This window comes from Acinonyx jubatus, chromosome A2, assembly GCF_027475565.1.
Source record: "Acinonyx jubatus isolate Ajub_Pintada_27869175 chromosome A2, VMU_Ajub_asm_v1.0, whole genome shotgun sequence".
In the NCBI taxonomy this organism is placed as follows: Eukaryota; Metazoa; Chordata; class Mammalia; order Carnivora; family Felidae; genus Acinonyx; species Acinonyx jubatus.
The window spans coordinates 138,443,120-138,463,902 of record NC_069383.1 but is presented as its reverse complement, the minus strand read 5'-3'; the positions used below and the strand labels follow the sequence as shown (position 1 = coordinate 138,463,902).

Below are 20,783 nucleotides of genomic sequence, written 5' to 3'. Positions count from 1 at the left end.
GCAGACTCATGGTCCCTTCTCCTGCCGACAGACCCAGGGACCAGAAGTTTTGTCCCCAAGTCCCCAGAAGGGTAACAAACTCATCCCGACCTGAGCACTGAAATTGTTTTTGGTTTACCAAATTCAGGCAAATGGGATTCATTCTGAGAAAAGAGATATAAATTGTAAGCCAATTCCACAAGAGAAAAGCTACCACATCCTTAAAATACTAATTTTTCAGGCAGTAAATGCAGGCATTAGGCATAAACATAGGCAAGGCACTTTCTGTCATGGCTTTAAGCAAAGGATAAAAGTTCTTTGGCAAATTACAACTCTTGTGAAATTTCTTTCATTATGAAAATATCAATAACAGTCAAGAAAAATCATTTTTACTCTCAAAATGTCAGTATCTCCATTCGGTGCACACCAAATTTTAGGAATTGATTTGGGTTGAAAGCAAGGAGCTCTGTTGAAAGTCCTCCATATCCTCTCATCACTTCTTTGCTAAGTTGTGCACTGGATTAAGGTGTGCATGGGAATCACCTAGTGTTTGTTAAAATGCAGAGTCCTGGGTCCCACACCAGACCTACTGAATCAGCATAGGGGGCAGGCAGGTTTGTATTTTGTGAAAACCTATTTCAAGTAACTGTGAAGTATACTGTCAGTTTAGAACCATGACTTACCCATTACCATAGGAGTAGAGCAGCGGATAAAAAAATATATCAGGGTAGAGATTTTTCCCCCCAATTATTAAGGCAGATTTCTGAATGTTCAACTGGTCACTTTTGTAATAAATTCAACGTCAGTATTCAAACAGCACAAGTCCTCTTACCAGAAGAAAGCTTTCTCAAGAGTTTAAGCAAAATGGCAAAAGTCAACAGTGACAATTCAGTGTATAACTGTGAACTCATCAGGGCCGCAATCTCAATGCCAAGTATATTCTCCTAAAGCCCAGTCTTTGCCTATGTTACAAAAGAAACATAAGAAATTGAGGGTAAGATTAATATTAAGAAACATGAACAAGGTCCCAGGGATAGTGGGCTAGGCTCTCTATTCATGTTGGTTTCTCCTCATCATCACTCAACACAATAGATAGGGTTCCCTCCATTTTAAAACTGAAGATGAAATAAAAATAATTTTTAGAAAATTTTTAAAAAGGGGGGGGCACCTGGGTGGCTCAGCTGGTTGAGCGTCTGACTTTGGCTCTGGCCATGATTTCGCAGTTCACAAGTTTGAGCCCTATGTCAGGCTCAGTGCTGACAGCTCAGAGCCTGGAGCCTGCTTCAAATTCTGTGTCTCCCTCTCTCTCTGCCCCTCCCCTGCTCATGCTCTGTCTCTGTCTCTCTCTAAAAAATTTTTTTAAAAATTTAAATTTTTTAAAAAAAGAAAGAAAAGTGAAGACGAAGACGTTCAGAGATGCTAAGAGTCCTGCCCAAGTCATACAGTAAAATAATAGACCTAATATTCCCATGGAACCTCTGATTGACGCCAAAGTGCATTAACTACTGAACTTCATGAAGAGCTACAATATCCTCTATGTTCATGAATTGAAATGATTACCAAATCTCTACGTGGAAAATCTCTTCTAGGACCATAGAGACCCTTCAGTGAATGGAACAGTTGTTTTTATCTTTATTTTAATTTTTAAATCACACTTTTTCAAAGAATTCCTTTTCTTGTTCTTTCTTAAGCAATCTGAAAAGTAATTGCTAATATATCAATAGTTATTAAGATACTTCCCACTGCCTTAATATTATAAAATGAACTATCTAAGTAGGGGATTCAATTCCATAACCACAAAAAAGGATAAACAAGCACATTCTATAAATAGTTCTTATGAGATTCCAGATTGCCTGCCTGCCATAAATTTCTCTCTTTAATATACCTAAAACACCCTCCCACCCAAAGATGCACATACTAATTTCTCTAAAAGATAGCTCACATTACACTTACTATGGAGCATCCCTTTTAAAAGACTGAGCACTGCCTTTAATGATTTGGCTAGTTGAAATTACATTTTGGAATATGGTTTGGCAACCTGATGAGTGGAAATTCTGGTCTTTGTCAGTGATGCCTGAGATATAGGAGATTCTTGACAAAAATCCCAGGAAACTCAGACAGACCCCTGACTACACACTGAAATACAAGTACATATCATCTGCTGCTTCATGTTCATTCACATTAGAAACTTACGAGTAGATTTGCTCTCTCAAGCAAAGACCCATTATCTTCCCCATTCTTTTCCCCATACCACCCAAAAGAGCCATCGTAGACAGTGACAAAATGCAAGTCCTCAAGAAAGCTTACATTCTTGAGGGACTAAGGAAACATAGGTACAGAAACAAAAATAACCACACAAATCAAAAAAACAGTGAAGAATGCCTTGAAGGAAATCAAATAAGGCAACAAGATAGGGAATAAAGGCTTTATTGAGCAGAGCCACTTCAGATGGGTGATGGGGGTCAGAAAAGACTAACAATACGGCAACATATGGCTGTACCTGTATATACATGTATATGTGTATACAGTGATATGTATATACATGTATATGTATATACAGTGATATGTATATACATGTATATGTATATTGCAATACATGCCTAAAACCAGAAAAAAAGAGGTTGTTTCTCAAGACTGCAGGACATTCAAATCATTGCAATGATCACTGGGTAAATAGCAGCACTCTACTACTTTTAAATTCGAAAGGAGACTGAATAATCAACTGAAATGTAAGAGGTCACTTTTTACTTCCATATTTCCCCTTCCTGCTATGAATCACTTACTGAGTAAGCAAGTCCACCCTTGTTCTTTGCAAAGCAGAATTTAAAGCCCCTGAAACAAACAAACAAAAAGCCCTAAAGTGGCACCACGTTCAAGTGTCTAGCTCAGTGGTACACCTTCACTAACAATAACAACAGTTGCTTCAGGGGAAGAGATCATTACTGGGCTTATTGTTATTACCACCCGGCATGAGACACAAATGGTTTCGAACCCAGACATTGGGCAGAATACCAAGAGTCAGACACACAGGCAAAGACGAAGCCAACAGTCACTGCGCTTTCCGCGGCAGGCTGTCAAATGCTACCCTGAAATGCACAACTGTGTGAATTTCAAAACATGAAATGCTCAGTCTTGAACTGCAGTTTTCAGAACCAGACAGCTGAATATTGAAGGTGCTGCCTTGCTCCCTGGAGGGGCTGGCTTTTATATGGCTGGTTTGCACACGGCAGGGGTATGCGGCCATTACCAGCTATTTTATCAGCATAAAATAACAAGACTGAGAAACAGCCACACTCTGAAAAGACTCATATAATGGGCTGGTTCACAATGAAGATTCCCAAGCCCAAACCACAAAGATTCTAAATCAATTGATTTAGCATAAGAACTAAGAGTCCACTTCTTTTTGGTTTAACCAACACCAAAATTAATTTTTATGCAGGTAGTATAAGGATTGCACTTGGAAAAACATAGATTGGACAACATCACATATGCAAAGTTGGCCTAAAGGACAGTTTTCACAACTTTGCATACACACACTTACATACACCTATGTGTCATACACATAGGTTTTCATATGCATGTGCATGGTTGTTCTCTTTTAGCCATTTTATCATCTACAAAGGATTTAAGATGCAGCCCCCCCCCCAAATTCACAGAATTGGGGGAATTCTGTGATTAGGCTGGAAATAGCTGAAAGATGTCCAAAGCAATACAATCTACTGATTAAAAAATATAGAATTGTTAAAAAATATTAACTTATACTAAGTAACAATGGTGATGGTGATAATAATCACATTCAACAATTCATATATAAGTCCTATAGGCCAAGAATTACTCCATCATCCTCACCAATGAGGCTGACAAAACTGTGAACATTTTTGATTGGATAACTGGGGACACCAAAAAAGTAGTCACTGTTAGAATCAGAGAATCCTTAGCCAGGATGTGCAGTTCTGCTAGACTTGGTGTTTGGTGACTTTTTTTTTTTTTTACTGTGTTTTATTACTATTCTTAATTGAGATACAATTCAAATACCATAACATTTTCCATGTTAAAATATACATTTCAGTAGGTTTTAGAATATTCATAATGCAGCATGAACATCAGCACTATCTAATTCCACAACATTTTCATCACCCTAAAAAAGAAACCCTTACCCCTTAGCTGTCATTCCCCATGCCCTCCTTTCATCAGCTGCTGGAAATCACTTATCTACTTATTGTCTCTATTCAACGCCTGCTTATATAGAACATAATTTTAATCCTTCATTCAGAACCAAAATGAAATTGTGAGATTATATTACCTATATATACATATAAGCTTTAAATGTGTTTAATATGTACCTATTATCAATCTGTGCATTTCATTTGATCTAGTTTGTACATGCTCCCCTGTTATTAGCTGTGTTCCTACAGACATACTTCCATATTTGAACGAATTCCATCAGTTAGTGCGTTCAGTACCTAAATCTGGTGTTGTCAGGATTGACAATTACATACTGAGTTTTTTTAAAAAAAACTAGCAACCAGATTTAAACTTTGTGCTTTGTAATTCATGAAACAATTTCAGGGGACGCCTGGGTGGCTCAGTTGGTTAAGCTTCTGACTTTTGATTTTAGTTCATGTCATTATCTCACAGTTTGTGAGACCAAGCCCTATATCAGGCTCTGCAGTGAGCATGGAAATTGTTTAAGATTCTCTCTCTCCCTCTCCCTCTGCCCCTCCCCTGCTCATGCTCTCTCTCTTAAAAAGAAAGAAAAGAGAAAAGAAAAGAAAAGAAAAGAGAAGAAAAGAAAAGAAAAGAAAAGAAAAGAAAAAATAAAAGAAGGAAGGACGAATGAATTTCAAAAAGAAGCTACTCATTATACTCTTTTTGGTGTCTACATATTTAGAAGCCTGGCATGGGAGGTGGACAGTGGGGTGGAAGAAAGAGGCGAGTCCCCTCTGTCCCTGTTACATCATGTGTTTGGAGCAATCAGGAGGACAGCTCCTTTTTATCGTAAGGAATTTGGTGGCAATCCCTATAGAACATTTGCTCCTTAGGAGGACTTCCCAAAGTACTTTTAAAAGTCCCACAGTAGCTATGTTAAACAGTAAAGCCATATGCGAACTAATACCAAAAAGAGACTGTTTTTTTGGTACTGTTTTATGCCAAGCATTACCTTGTCTGTTCATAGCCAGTCTCGCAGTGATAAAACCTTATTTTGCAAAGTATAATATTAGCACCTCAGTTCAACTTCCCTCTGATTTCTAGCACTGAAAAAAATAGCCATTTCTGTGATTTGGGCATAGGACCTAACTGCAGAGGAATTTGCATTTGTATGAAGGGGGCTGAAACGCAGCCTCAGCATCAGCCAAAGTTTTATTCTTTTATTTTACTTTACTAGAAAAGTAGAGAGTATCCTAATAAATCCTCCTTTCCTCTTTTAGCACACTTAAAAACCCATCTTCGAGCTCCACTGACTCCATTAGGTTAGAACTTTAGTATTAAGTACAAAGGGAGGAAAAGTATAGGTGTGTGGGTGGAGAGAAGGAGAGAAGGAGAAAAGAGCCAGCACGTGGAGAACAACTCGCTTAGCCTGTCGCTCAAGAATGAGGAGGCTGTGTGAAGAACCAGAAGGCCTGTCAAAGATATCTCAGCTTCAAATGGGACCCGCCAGTCCACACAGGGCTCACATGCTGTTTCTGAGATACTACCTCACTTGAATCCTTTTGACTTCAGTTTCTGCTTTAGGACTTCTTGATTTAGCTTCTGTTTCAGCATTTACACAAGAATAATTTTACTACAAAAGGTAAATGTCTTGTAAACTAATGGGAAACATATTGCTTGGCATAGTTTATAATGTCAGGATTTATGGCTCTAACACTGAGGGTCTCTCTGACCTCAAAGATAACATAATGAACCAGCAATGTGCTGCAAATGGCTCAGTGTGATTTTTATTAGTTCTCATAATTGCCCCTTATTAATTTGTATGCACGTAATAAGCACTCACCTTCACAGTCTGCCCGGCTTCAGGGCCATCCTAGAAGTAGGAGAAAAAAAATAGATAAATAACAGAGGTGATAACATATAGATGGTATCTCCTGCTTATTCAGAAATACCTCCCGTTAATAATTTAGATCCAATTTCATTGTGTGTTAATTTATAGTATTCTCATGGGAACCATTCACTTCGAATGTGTGGGACCAGACAGTTCTCCATTTCCGCCTGAGAGTAAGTGAGAAGTTATGTATAAAAATGGTATAAATTATCCAGGGAGCCAACCCTCTTGCTACTTTTCATGCTCTTTGCTCTTGGCTATGGCTTTAATTGCATTAAAGGAAGGTTGGAAATGTTTGAGGAGGTAAATTATTGCACCTTTTGATTATCTTTAAATCAGAGGTAGTTTAATTAATGTCTGGTTACTGTAAGTCTCTACTCAAAAAAAAATTGCTGTAAACATAATCCATTAAGTAGGAATATGGGCTGTCTTATATGGGAAGACCACCCAACAGTGGGCTCTCTCTGGCTGTCCTGACCTTAGGGGGAAAAAGTAGGAGCATTCACTGTAGTTGGGCCCTTTTCCCATTCCTGGTTCCTTCTCTCAGATTTTCAAAACCAACAAAACCATTTGTTTAGCTGAAAATGAGCTGATTTGCCCAGACATCAGTCACAAAACAAAGCAAAAGCAAGTGCTCAGTTGGTTTGAGATACTAGAACAGGCAATGTCTATGACGGAAAATTGTAGAATTGAATTAGAACTTTGCAACTTTTAGCAAGTCTTTCTATCTCTGTGGCCCAGACCAATGGGTAAGAATGTTTGTCCCGCTGTGGCCAGAATTGTGTATAAATGGCTTTCAAACTTGAAGTCACAGTCCGTTAGTGGGTCATGAAGTCAGCTTAATGGGTTGTGATCAGCACTAAAACCAAATCAGATAATACAACAAAAACTATTAGAGTACACAGGATGGGTAAATGTTGTTTGGTAAAACTTGGGTTTCCTTTATCTACGTATATATCCATGAGGTGCGAGGTTCACTTGACTGTGGAATAAATAAACACCATACTCTAGTTTAAAGTTTGAAAAGTTTTGTAGACACTGCATATACAAAAGTACTCCAAGTGCTATGCACAAGTCAGTTCCTTTGTTTATGGAATTCACTTTTGAGTAAATCACATTAGATAACTACTAGCACTGGCCATTTTCAGTGAAGGTGAATTTTTTTCTAGTATTTCCTTTAACACTGACAGTTGCCTTCAGCCACTCTCTGGAAACATGACTTGTAGCGTAAGCTTGATAAACCCACCCTGAGCTTAATTACTTGCACAAAAGTGACTCAAACACACATACAGACACACACATACACACATACACCATATTTTAGAGGGAAGTTTACTCTCAACACAGACATGACAGCAAAAACTTTGTAAAGAAGCATTTAGGAGCATTTTTAGTCAAAGCCTTTCATAACTTGAAAATAGTGGTCTTCTTTATGTGTTTCTTTGAAAGTCTATGGCTGGAAGGCAAAGAGGGTAGTTGAAGGATGGTAAATATTCTGTGTAACTAAAGCATTGAGGGAAAGGTCTCACATTACAGAAACAGCCAATTCTTTCCAAAGGGTTACTGCAGAGTCATCCAATAATGTCAAGGCCACTAAGGACTTTAATTATGTATTGATACCCCTAGCTCTTCCCATGGGGGATCTGAAAGGGCATAGGACATGTTCTATTGATTTGCTCAATTCCCATAGCTGATGACTCACCATAGACTTCCTTCTACACTTGGCTCAGCCTGTGCCTAAAGATCTCCAGTGACTGGGGTATGTCATCTCTTTCCTGGGAAGCAGGCCACACAGAATACTTGATACAGCATCATACCAATCCATAATCAATCACTGCAGATTGAGTTAAAGAGAAAAAGGAGCCCTCTGAGGGCAAGGTCCCAACCAACTTGCATCTCTCTACTACACTGACGTAGAGGAGGGCTAAGTCCATGCACTGCTCAAAATATAATTGCCCTGGAATGAACATGAGCTGTCCAGCCCCAGTTCCAGTAGAAGATCTGAAATGCCTGAATGCCCATTAAATCACTTGTCTGTTACTCTCATTTGTTTTGTAAACAATGCTGCAGACAGTGCCTCAGCTGATATTCTACAGTCCACCTTGGGACAATGGATACTAGGGTGGTCCTGGATTACATCTTTTTCTGCTATTATTTAAGACATGAACAATGACGGCTGCCTTACCAGTGAGACGGCAGCTTAAAAGAGAGAGAGCTCAATGCTAGGATTTGAAAAGGAAGAAAAACAATTTCTGAGCTACTTAGACACTCACCTGGATGGAAAATGTGAGAGAAGTCCCCTGGAAATGCTTCTCCACCACCATCCCGACTCTCTGGGTTGCCTGGAACAAATCTGCCACTTCATCTGGACGCAGGTCTCGGAAGCGCTCCACTGGCCGAAGGGGACACACGAGGACATCTGCAGTGAGTTCTGTTAAGGCACACTTTGCTTGCTTTGGGTAGGATTTTTACCAACAAGTTTATACCCACAGTATTGAGTCCCCTTGGCCCAGGGCCTGAACTCTCAAAGACTAAGGAATAAAAGAACAAATATTTCCCAACCACCAAACTCCAAGAAGTTCAAAAAGGAGCTTACAAACATGGTTAATTATACTTTGAAAGAGAAGCAGTGGTGTGCTAAAGAAATTCTTTTAAGAGAAAAGGGCATTAATGTTCAGAGAGACTCAACTGCTGGCTGAAATAATTATGCCAAGAGGCAAAATCTATTCTGGACCATTATCTCCTGACCCCAATTCGAAAGCTCCATCTTCTCAAACAGCCAAAGGCACTGGGTTGGAAAAACAAGCAGAATATCCAGTCAGTTTCTCTATGGAGAGTATCACAATTAAAATTTTAATTTCAATATCTCTTGAGAGAAATGTGTAATGAAAACACAATAGTAGTTGTTTTATTTATGTTTAAAAGGAGAGCAGACATTCTGAAAACGTACAGTGAACTTCATTTATAATAAGAGGTGTGCCATGTGGTTAAGCATTTTATGACAAGTGTTCCTCCAATTGATTATTAAGAATTCTAGAAGCCAGTTGAAGAACATTTAAGAAAAGGGATTTTTTACTTCTACAAACAAAACCATCTCAGTGCATTCTAGAAGTGAGACAAGTCAACATATTTATGCTATTGGCCTGAACAAATAAGAGCTAGAGAAAAAGAATCTAAGTTTGATCATTTGCTGGTGACAAATTAACATTCAATGTTACATCATCAATAACATTTCAGTTGTCTTTGTATTTGAATTCCTCATACACATGCGGCTACACGTGCAATCATGCATGCATACATATATACGCACATTGAAATAGATTAAATTTTATTTAGTTTTCAGGTACCAGCAGATGAAAAAAGTGCTCAGATATTCTTTTTGGTTTCTTTCTTTCTTTTTTTCCTTTTTCTTATTGTTTTAAAACAGTGTGCTTTGCCTGAAGCTAGGCACCTATGGGGCATAATAAAATCTCAATTCTACAATTGCTAGTCACACCAGAATTGCAAGCATTTTAGCCTACCACACTGGTAGGATTCAGAGCCCAAAGGGAAGGAAATGCACTGAACTCAGCTGGGTGGGCGTAATTTCCATAAGAGAAGGGTGGGGTGGGGGGGGAGCTGGTAGGGAAAGGGAAAGCTGAAAGGGAAACTGATTAATTTTGCTCATAATCAGGAAATTCATGTCAATGGTAAACTAGGAAAAGGAGCAGTGGTTTAATCTGAGTTCATTTTTCAAGAGAGGGGAAGGGAAGGCTTCACCCACAGGGCAGCAGATACTTAAAAAGATAATTATCCTTCTTTGGCAAGGCTGCTTTATTATCATGGGTCAATGAACCATTTAGAAATGAAGAATTTCCTTTCATTTCCTTTTAGCAGATTGCCAGCCTCCACTCCCACTGAGTTGCCTTTTCTTTGTTAAAAGACACCTTTCCCCATCTTCCTCCTCTCTCCACCTGCTCTTAGGCCCTGACTTCACCAAACCACAGCAAGATGACAACTTAGCAAGCTTCCAACAATACCCATAATTGCTGTGGTGAGCTATGTCTATACACAGCAACCAGGTGGGGAAGGAAGGACATTTTCTTTAAATGACTGCTTACTGTAAAACTTGGTGGAATGAATCTTAAATTCTTTGTATCTAATGTAACTTTAGTAATATCAACGACATCTGAAAGGTTTTGTTTTTTTTCCAACACCCTAAAAATATTTTATTATCTGTTCATTTTCCTTGTCTGGTACTAAGGATTGGCTTGACCCAATGTTTAATGAATCAAAACATTTATGGAACTGAATCAAAATGACTGAATCTGTCAGCTATTTTATCCTGTGTACACTTAACCACAGGGTCATATATCACATACATTTATTACTTTAATTGAATGTTAATAATACTAATAACAACATGTCACGAAACAGTTAGACAGGCTAAACATGTTCTCAATTAGATGGATATTTTTTCAACAGCCCATTTAGGCCACATTTCCCTGACATATATATTCCTTTCAATCTAACCCTCTATTAAGAAAACATCTGCATATACCAAACGATCTTCCCGTGTGAATGTTAAGATGAAATAGGATTAACTTTTAAGGGTGCTTACTTGGTTTGGGCAGGTGTTCATGTGGATAATCATTGTCTTTGCTCTGTTGGGACCCAGAGGATAGACAGACAGGTATCTCAACCTGTCAGTGGACACACAGGTAGGCTCCACAAGACTTGACAGAGAGACAGATGGGTCTGGAGTTACCCAGGGTATGGATCTGGGGGTCCTGGGTACTGTGTGAGTCACCGAGCTAACCAACAGCAGATTCACTAGTCTCCCCTGGCCATTCTAGGTACTAAATGGCATCAGGAAGTCAGGACCAACCACTATCCCTCAGTTCTTTGAATCAAGAGAAAAGATGCCCTCACCTCATATAGGTAGTAGGTACCGACTGCTACCTACCTACTTCCAGAAGCTCCTTTTCCACTCCTCCCATAACACACTATACATCTATCACATTTGCCTTCTTTCTGTTCATCTAACACACTGAACTCATTCCCAGATTTTGAGGCTTTTGTCCTAGCTGTTTGTTCTCCCTAGAATTCAATCCCATGTTCTTCGCATGGCTGCTTCTTTCTTACCTTCTGATTCTATTCCAATACTGCTCCCTCAAAGGAGCATTCCAGAACCATCAGTTTAAACTGCTACCCAGTTTCGTCCTCTTCTATCACCCTCTTTTCACCTTGCCGTAGCCCTTGCCACCAGCTGGTAGTTTTCTTGGCTGGCTACTACCTTCCTGAATGAGAAGGTAATCTCCACAAAAGCAGAGGCTGTCTTGTTTACTGTTGTCTCATCCCTGCCTAGAACACCAGACTTAATAAGTACTGCTGCAATGAGTGAATACATTATGATCCAGACCCTCTGATCAGCTACCTCTGAGTACTAAGACCCTGGCAAAATGGAGACAACATCCATTCATTTTCAACCATCTCTACAAGATTGGGATAGTCCACAAGATTTTTTTTTAATTCAAGGAGGTTTATTATTAATATTTAACATAATTAGAGCTAATGTTGGGTGTGCGTTGGAAAAATGTAAACTCATTTCTAATGTAAGTTAATTTTCACAAGTGCACAGGAAATATAATAATTTCCTTATATAATGAGGAGGGGAAATTAAGAAAACCTTTTAATATAATTATAAAAAACTATAAAGAAGGGGTTTCTAGATTATTCAGACTCTATACCGATAAAAAGCTGCTTTCTATTTGGACTAGAAAGTGTAATTCATTTGTTCATTCAGTGAACAGTGAGCACCAGTTAAGTGGTTGGACACTGTACTAGGCTCTGGGATGAGCAAAAGACAACAGGAAGTTTCTCTAGTTCTTCCTGTCCAGGAGATGGGCACCAAAACAGATAACTACAGTACTATAGGAGGTACAGATGTAGGATAAGAGGATGCAGAAGGAGAGCAAAGCACCCAATGCAGCAGAACCTGGGACATTTTAATCAGGCAAAGGTTCCACGATAACCTTGGGGGTCTCCAAGTATGGTCAAATATCCCGTGGCTAGCTGAGAATACAAGCAGGTTCATAAAGGATTTAAAGCAGGTCAGTAAACCTTTTCTGCAAAGGGCCAGATGGAAAAATTGTAAGCTTGGTGGGCTATATGTCTAAGCAGCTATAGACAATACAAACAATGGTAAGTGTGGCTATATTCCAGTAAACCTTTATTTACAAAAAGAAGAGACAACCCAGACTTGGCCCATGGACTTAATAATGTCAACCCTTGGCTTAGAGGAATCACATGAGAAAAAGGTAACTAAAGGAAGTTAGAACTATTTGGGGGCCCATTCTTTTCCAAAGTTGAAGACTATAGTGTTATTTAAATAGTATATTAGACAAATATCATTATGGTATCTTAAAAATTTTTACTTTCTAAGCAAAATACCTGGGCAAAATTGAGATATTTCCTCACCCTGTGTGTAGCACTTCTGATGCTTTTAAAGACCAACCACAACGAGAAACTGTGTTGCAGTGATAACATCATATAGATAAATCACAAGTATTACTCCCCAGTCCAACTAAAGGAGTTTCTGCCATCTTTCATTGGAAAAACGAAGTATATGATCTACAAACATATGAGAGTACAGAAACAGTATGTTATTCACAAATTCATCAGACAATAAAAGTACTTTCTCAAAATAAGTGCATACGCTTTGGAAGAAAACACCACATTGCTTAAAGATGGTGTTATCATGCGCTACATGCTTCTCATAGACAAACAGCTCAGGGAAAGCAAATTAACTTTGAAGAACCGCTCTTATAACTCTACTGCAACTGTTTATATGCCAGTCAGTAGTTTTAAGGTAATACCACAAATGCAGTATAAGTTAATTTAGAGATTCTTAGGCATTGTTAATGGGCAAACCCCATATTATATATAGGTAATAAGAACACACTTTCTTTTGAGTCCTCTTTTTTTGGGATTAGTGCCTCTGAAGAGACTTTTTAGCCAACATGCATGATAACCCTCAAAGAAGTTAATCTGCATAATTGAATTTAATATATGTTTATCCAGATTCATCATGGGTGAAAACCTATGAAAGAGAGTTATCAAATGGAATCTGGTCTCTCTTTTATAATCCAAAATAGAGAAGTCCATTTAGTAGTAACATTTTCTTTTAAAGAATAGACGGTAATAATTAGAGTTTAGTTTCTGTGGTACACAAAGAGATTCCTCATAACAGAGGGAAATCAAAGAAGACTTCCTAGTGCACACGAGATTTAAAGTCAGTTTTACAAATGGGGGAGTAATTCAACCAGTGGGCCAGAGTGCAGCCCATGTGTCCATCCATCCTTCCACTAGAGCCTCCTCTCAGTCCAGAGTCTGTGCTAGCATTTAGGGCACCAAGATGAGTACAATAGAGTAAATGACTTTGAAGCATTCACACTAACGTCCCAAACTGTCATGCAATATAAACAGATCATCACAACACAGAGAGATGAGGACTATTGATAGAAATCAGTACAGAATGTTGTGGGAGCACAGAGGAGGCAGAATCTAACTGTGCCTAGGGGTGTGAGATATATGGTCTTGCATTTCAATTTTCTAAAATCAGAAACTATTTCTCCAAATTTGGACCAAGATCTGTCCTTGAAAATGGCCTAGCAACTTATGGTTAGCTTTAAAGAAAATTGTCAGACATGCCTTCTTTGGCCACAATCACTGTTTCATTTATAAATGTACTCTCCTTTACTTAATCTTTCCAACAAATCCATAAACTACTATTATAATTTCTATTTTTCATATGAGGAAATTACAGCTTATAGAAAATAAAAAACTTGCACAAGACAGCATACCCAATATGAAACTAAAACTAGAATTCTCCTGAAGCTTGATTCCAAAATCCATGTTATTAACCATAGCGCTGTGATGCTAAAACGTTTTGTACTTTTATGACTTCGTCTCTGCTTACCCTCCCATTAAAGTATGTCCTGCATCTCAGAGTCTCTCTGCTTGTGGAAGAGACATGGGTGCGATGAAACACAAAGACACTGTGCAAAACTACTAACAGCCTGACAAACACTTAGCTTCAAATGAAGAAAGCAGAGGAGATCAGGGATCCCATCATGGGAGGAAACCTCAGGAAAAGGGAAGTAGTAAGTATGCCCTCATCCTAACAGAGAACTGTGAGTACTGACATCAAGAATGAGAGAACCACCTCACCTTGTATGGGGGGTTCAACTGGAAGAAGAATGGAAGGATGTGGAGCCTGCATTTGGCTCCTTCTGCTCTATCATTCATTCATTCTAATTGAAGTACAGTTGATGCACATTATATTAGTTTCAGTTGTACAACACAGTGACTCCACAAGTTTATACTTATGATATGTTCACCACAAATGTAGCTACTATCTGGCCCTTTTATATTTTTGAGGTAGGCTTGCTTCAAGGCACCTTTGGCTCCCCTGAGCTGACAGATTCTGGAGGAAGCTTAGCTACAACTATCAATATCAATGGGTCAGGCTGACAGACACATTGAAAAATCCCATGGCCTGTTGGACAGTCTAGTAATCCAGAGTCAATGACTCACCATTATTTATATGACCAAGGACCACCAGCAAGTTGGTAGCTTAATGCATTTTCTTTCCCTCTTCAGCTCCCCACCAGTCTGTAAGTGACTGTCTCTATCCTTTGGATGTAAATATTCGGGGTGTTTTTGTCACACTGAAGTGATAACACAACATGCCAGACCCTGTGCTGGACTCTTAGTGACACACAGCTAACCCAGAATACATACAATGAAAAAAAGAAATCAAATGGACTTTTTGCAGTAGTCAGGCACTTAAGTTGATGTGGGAGATTGTATACAAATGTTACCACAAAAGTCCCTCCCATCCCACCACCCCCTTGCAAAGTGACTTTGCTTCTCTTCTCATCAAAAATTGGTGTCTGTTTCCTCTCCCCTCAAATTGCGGCTGGACTTGTGACTTGCGTTGATCAGTTAAATGTGATAGAAGTTTCACTGTGTGACTTTCCAGGGTCAGGCCTTAACAGACATTACAACTTCTGTTTTTTGTCCTCTTTGAATGCTGAGACCAAGATGCCATGAAAAGCCCAGCTAGCCTACTGGGGAGCAAAAACCACATGGAGGAGAACTAAGGTACCTTATGATACTCCGCACCAATTGTTAGAACCTTCCAGACATAGGAGACCTACTGACTGACTTCCAACTTCCAGCTATCTACTGCTGTATTATGACAACAAACACAAACACAGTGGCTTAAAATAACACCATTTTGTTTTCTTATCCTAATTCTGTGGGTGGTTGTTGCTGCTGGGCTCACTCATGCAACTGCTTTCAGTTGGGAGGCAGGCCTGGGGATGGGCTCAGCTGGGTCCACTGGGTCCCTCGCCCCTCACTCCATGTGTTCTTTCATCCCAGCCCCAATGCAGAAACTCTAAGGCTTCTGAAGGCTTAAGTTCTCCCACATACTATTGGTCACATGAAATCACAGGCCAGCCCCAATTCAAGGTAGAGAAATAAATTCCATCTCCTTTTAAAAAAAAATTTTTATTTATTTTGAGGGGAGGAGGGAAAGAGAGAGGAGGAGAGAGACAATCCCAAGCAGGCTCCACCTGTCAGTGTAGAGCCCCACAGTCTCCATCTCATGAAACATGAGATCATGACTTGGGCTGATATCAAAAGTTGGCTGCTTATCCAACAGAACCCCCCAGGCACCCCAATAAATTCCATTTCCTGACCTGAGGAGTAGAGAGGCCACACTTCCAAGGGCAGTGGCAGTCTTATGGCAGTGGTGGTCATCACTATAATAATCCACCAGTCGGTAACTGTGATAAGTTCTGGGAATTTTATAAAAATGAACAGGTCCCCAAGATATCTTAATGTCCTATGGAGTACATACAGCCATGGTATTTGGGAGCTGGGATGGGTCTTAAACATTATCCTCCAATTGTTATTTCATCAATATTTTCCTTGTTGGATGGAAAAATAAATGGGGGAACAGAGTTCAGTTGATTTGCTCAGTATCACACAGGCACACATTTGGAACTGAAACTCAACAATTTGGCTTCCCAAACCAAAGCTCTTTCCATTACACATGAGATGACAAAACACTGCACCTCTGCCATTATGTTCCAGTGCTAAATACATGGCAGACATCAATAATCAGCTACAAAATTCTCTCCTTGAAGCAGAGACTCAGGGACTCCTGGGTGGCTCAGTCAGTTAAACGACTGACTTCAGCTCAGGTCATGATCTCACAGTTTGTGAGCTCAAGCCCCATATTGGGCTCTGTGCTGGCAGCTCAGAGCCTGGAGCCTCCTTCAGATTCTGTGTCTCCCTCTCTGTCTACCCTTCCTGCACTCCTGCTCATGCTCTGTCTGCCTCTTTCAAAAATAAATAAACATTACAAAAAATTAAAAAAACAAAACAAGACAAAACAAACAAAACAACAAAGAGACTCAGATTCCTTCTCAATCCTGATCTCTGAGTAGTCATCACCAGTCAGATTGGGCATGTAATAAGAGATGCAGGTGTCATTTTGTGGCCCTCTATACTGCCTCAGGAAACAAACAAAAAAAAAAACAACTGCAAAGGCCATGTGGGGACAAAAACAAAGTGAAATGCTGCAAAAGTGAGAATTTTCCCAAGCACATCAAATGTTCATTATGTTGCCACATTTTTATTCAAAATAAATTTGGTAAGTTTAAAATTTGCTCATCATGGATAATAACTGATGATCTAAAAAATAATTTTATGTACATTTCCAGGACAAATATGAAATATTTAAATATAGAGTCATGACAGAGAAATGGAAATGTACTGATTCAGGTGATTAATTAAAGGAGACAGCAGAATATTATTCTCAGTTGTTCAGACTTGCTCCCATTTATTTTTCTGATATCTGATCTATTCTAGGGATTCAGAATATAAAAATCACTAAAATAAATCAAACCATCAAAATATCATTGATTCTGATGAGGGTGATTAGCATGCGCAGATATGAATATGGAGGAAGTCAGCATCAAATAATATGACAAAGAATTAGTCATTCTTCTGAACTAATAAAAAAGTAGAGTGTATTCATCTCTCCTGCAGATTAGTTTGTAGTTCAATGACAAGCAAGGAACTTTCCAGTTTGCACTAAAGGCTTCTGAAGACCCTGTGTAATGAGTTACCTGCTCCAACAAATAATCCTAGCCCTTGCAAATGTTTAAAATAATTCATAATGTCACTTCAAAAAACAACAGGATGGACCATGAGGTATTTTTTTTAAGAGAAGATTCAATTTATTTGATTTAAATGACACAGTTGCAGAGCTTTGAATCAAAGTAGGTGGCAATTCAAAAAGTAATCTACTATTCACAATGTAAGCACTTCTGTAAATTTTCTTATCAGAAAGGTAGAAATTTTACCCCAAAATTAAGCAATACAATTCTGAAGAGGCAATTTGCCAGTATGGGCCACATCTTTGTTCACTGGATATTAAAATACCCACTGTAGGAACTCAATGGAAACAGGGGATATTCATCAACCATAAGTATAAATGTTGTGAACATAATTTTAAGCAAATTTGATTTCCAGAATATGATAAATTCCAGCATGGTGTGATTAAGTTACTGATAGTGCTCTGCTCATACCTGGATCTCAGGGCAAGCATCTCTTAAGTATCCATGAGAATTCTCATGTTTTGTCCTGGGGAATGCTTTGGGCCAAACATATAGTCACAGTAAGTCCTTGCTCATCTGGGGGAAGAGAAGCCAAGTATCCGTTACTAGGCAGATCTGCCCTGAGCCATCTCCCAAACTCCTATACCCATCTGGATGCTCAGAGATGAGAATCACATTCAGAGGAGAAGTAAACATGTGCCTTCAAAGAAAACAAAATGAAAAAGGGTGCCTGCAGCCTGGCAGCACTTTGGGGCAGATTCTTTGGTTTAAATGTCACACAGTATTCTGTGAATTTTTCAAGGCAAACGAATCTTATATTGATTATCCTAACAGAATCAGAATGGGGAACACTGATGCTTACAATAAGTCAAATATGTGGGGAACAGTAAGTAATATCAGAAGGGGAAGGAAAGAATGTATAACATTTGTTTGCTGCCTACTCTGTTCTAGTGATCATCACTGACCCTTTGAGGTAGATAGTATCACCCCCATTTTTCCACATTTATCAGTTCAGGCCAACAAAGTGAAATTACATACCCAAGGTCACACAATTATTAAGTGAAAATGTTGGCTAAGGCCATGTGGTAAAATCATCTCTGCTGTTTCAATGACTCCAAGGTCATGGAAGTCCATGTACCTACTGCAGTGTTTACTATAGTGGTTCACCAGAACACTGGTTCCATGAGATGTTATTACACATTATATAGGAAGAAATATGGGTGGTCTGCGACGATTAAGAAGCACTAGATGAAATGAAGTAAAAGGTTTCTTTACAGCAGTACTCATCAGGATATTTAATGTTCTAATGTGTACTGACTTCTCAAAAAGCAGAGATGCCACAGCATTTCTCATGTTTGCTTAGCAATCACATCATCATCATCATCATCATCATCACCTTGCAGAACATTGCATAGGACAAATGTCTTAGGGGATGTTCTCTGGGAATCTTTGGGAATATCACTTACCTCAACACAGAGGTGCCTGAAAAAGCTTTATGTTTTTTAAACAAAAAGTAAACATCCTGTTAATTCACATGGGCAGAGGGAGACAGCATTCTGCTAAATGAAATATGCTGAGAAGTTGAACACTGAAATATATCTAATGGTATATGAAGTCATTAGTGCTGTTTACCAACTATTTCAGGTTCTTGCCATATCTGGGCACAGGGTAGGATTACATTTCCTGGATCCATGTAGTTAGATGAAGCTGAAGGAATTCTAGCCAAGCAATTGTGAGCAGAAATGATATATATCACTTATGGACTTGAGCCCTTAACTGCAGTGTGAGACCCCAAAGCTATCTTTCCTTATCCATGACAACCAGATACATTATCCGTGTAGTCATACTGGACTGGCATTATAGGTAAGCAGGGGGCTCTGTTCATCATCTGTTCTTAGTGATTAGAGCAAGTCTGTTAAACAGGTTTCATCTCTTTTGCCAACTTCCAACTAACCTGTAGTATCTGCCTAGAGCAGTATTTTGAAGAGATTCTGTGGCCTTGATAGGAATCAGAAGGGAAGAACGGAGGGATTTATTAATTTTGGCTGCCATGAGGGAAGGAAGAATATCAGTGTGCATAATCAAGTATCCGCCAGTCTTCAATTAGGAAGCAATACAAATATTTGTTCCCAGGCTCAATTTCCCCCTTTCTCGATGATACAGAAGTCATGTCTAGGTACTGCAAGGTTGCTAAGTAACAATTGTGAAAATGCGGTATTATCGTTATTGTCCTGGAGATACAAAGAAGAATATAGAACTTAAATAATTCTGGTTAGGAGAGCATTAAAAAAGAAAGTTACTGTCACTGAAAAGTATCTGTCCATAATGTGCCAACATGGGAGTGGGAACCAAGATGAGAATGTTATAAAAATGCTCTTAGGTATTAAAAGCTGGAAGAGTATTACAAAGAAGAATAATAAAGTACACTGGGCCTCTGAAGGAAATATTTAAGGATCATCCTCAATAAGGAAGTTTTTTAAACTACATGTATATTCTGCTATGAGAACCACTTCAAAAGGTTTATGAAATGTTTTTTTTTAATTCTAGTATAAATCAGAAAAGAATGCTAAAGATTTGTAATTCATTGGAGATCTGCTGGAAAACCACAGGCAAGATAAGTAATTTCATAGCACTTGACCATCTATGCTTTCAGGCTACCAGTAGGTGAATGAGAACAGAACACTTTGAGTGTCTGCTTCTATAGGGTGACCAGACTGGCCCCAAACTCCCATACAGTTTGACCTCTTGGGTGTCTTTCCAACACAAATTCCACTAGGTCCTGAAAAGCATGGATTCCAACTTCCGGTTTGTTAATGCCATTCAAGAGCCACTGAAAAGTCCAATTTCCATTAGATCTTCAGTACAGTTGGACAAGCCAATGAAGCAACCCACACATCACAGTCTAGATATTACGGAAGGCAAAGAGCAACCAAGATATAAATGTGAAACAGCAGGGAGTCTTTCACAGGAGAAAAGAAATAGGAAATGGGAGACAGAAAAGAAGGAAGAAGACATAAAAAGGGAATATTCAGCAGGTAAAGCATTCTTACAAGATGGGAAATACTTCCTGGTGAACAGGCTCAGATGACATTCCTGGTTTCACACATAGTGTAATGCAGAATAGTCCTTCCATAAGTATTTGGTGAAAGACCAAATGGCATGCATGCTCATTCACTGCTTAATCTGGGAAACAATTCTTTCATATAAGTAACTGTTCAAAATGTTTCAGGAATTGTTTCTGAGACATTGAACGAGACCAGACCCCACTTACTTATATGAAAATAATTAAGGGAAATGCACTTAAAAAAAAAAAAAAAAGCTTAGTTCTGAATTCTTGATCAAAAAGAGACCCGGCTAAAGGCATAGAAAAACTAAACATAAGATGCCCTTCCCTTCGCACATCAAAGGCAGCACTTGCATTTTAAGTGGAAAAGTTGTAGACCATTAACTCATTGGAGCTTGGAAAGATCTGAGCATAACACTGTTCTATGTTCTTTTCAAAACAGTCATGAGATCTTTCTCTGTGACACATACAAATGTTGATAGAAAAATTCTTTATTTCCAAAACCGAGAGCCTTAATTATGTT

The 20,783-nt window shown here is 38.9% G+C and overlaps 1 protein-coding gene across 13 annotated transcripts in view; it reads right to left on the bottom strand.

Moving 5' to 3' along the window:
* The window catches only part of FHIT (fragile histidine triad diadenosine triphosphatase), a 1,399,071-nt gene that overhangs the window by 255,581 nt on the left and 1,122,707 nt on the right, over positions 1-20,783 (bottom strand). For 12 of the 13 annotated variants that reach the window (XM_053220342.1, XM_053220341.1, XM_015065266.3 and 9 more), the window contains 2 exons: positions 8,293-8,438; positions 5,972-6,001 (listed from right to left, as the gene is read on the bottom strand). In XM_053220342.1, coding sequence (XP_053076317.1) covers positions 5,972-6,001; positions 8,293-8,438 — 176 coding nt within the window. Of the gene's footprint in view, positions 1-5,971; positions 6,002-8,292; positions 8,451-20,783 lie in introns of all 13 variants that reach the window. The other variant, XM_053220344.1, reaches the window with a different exon arrangement.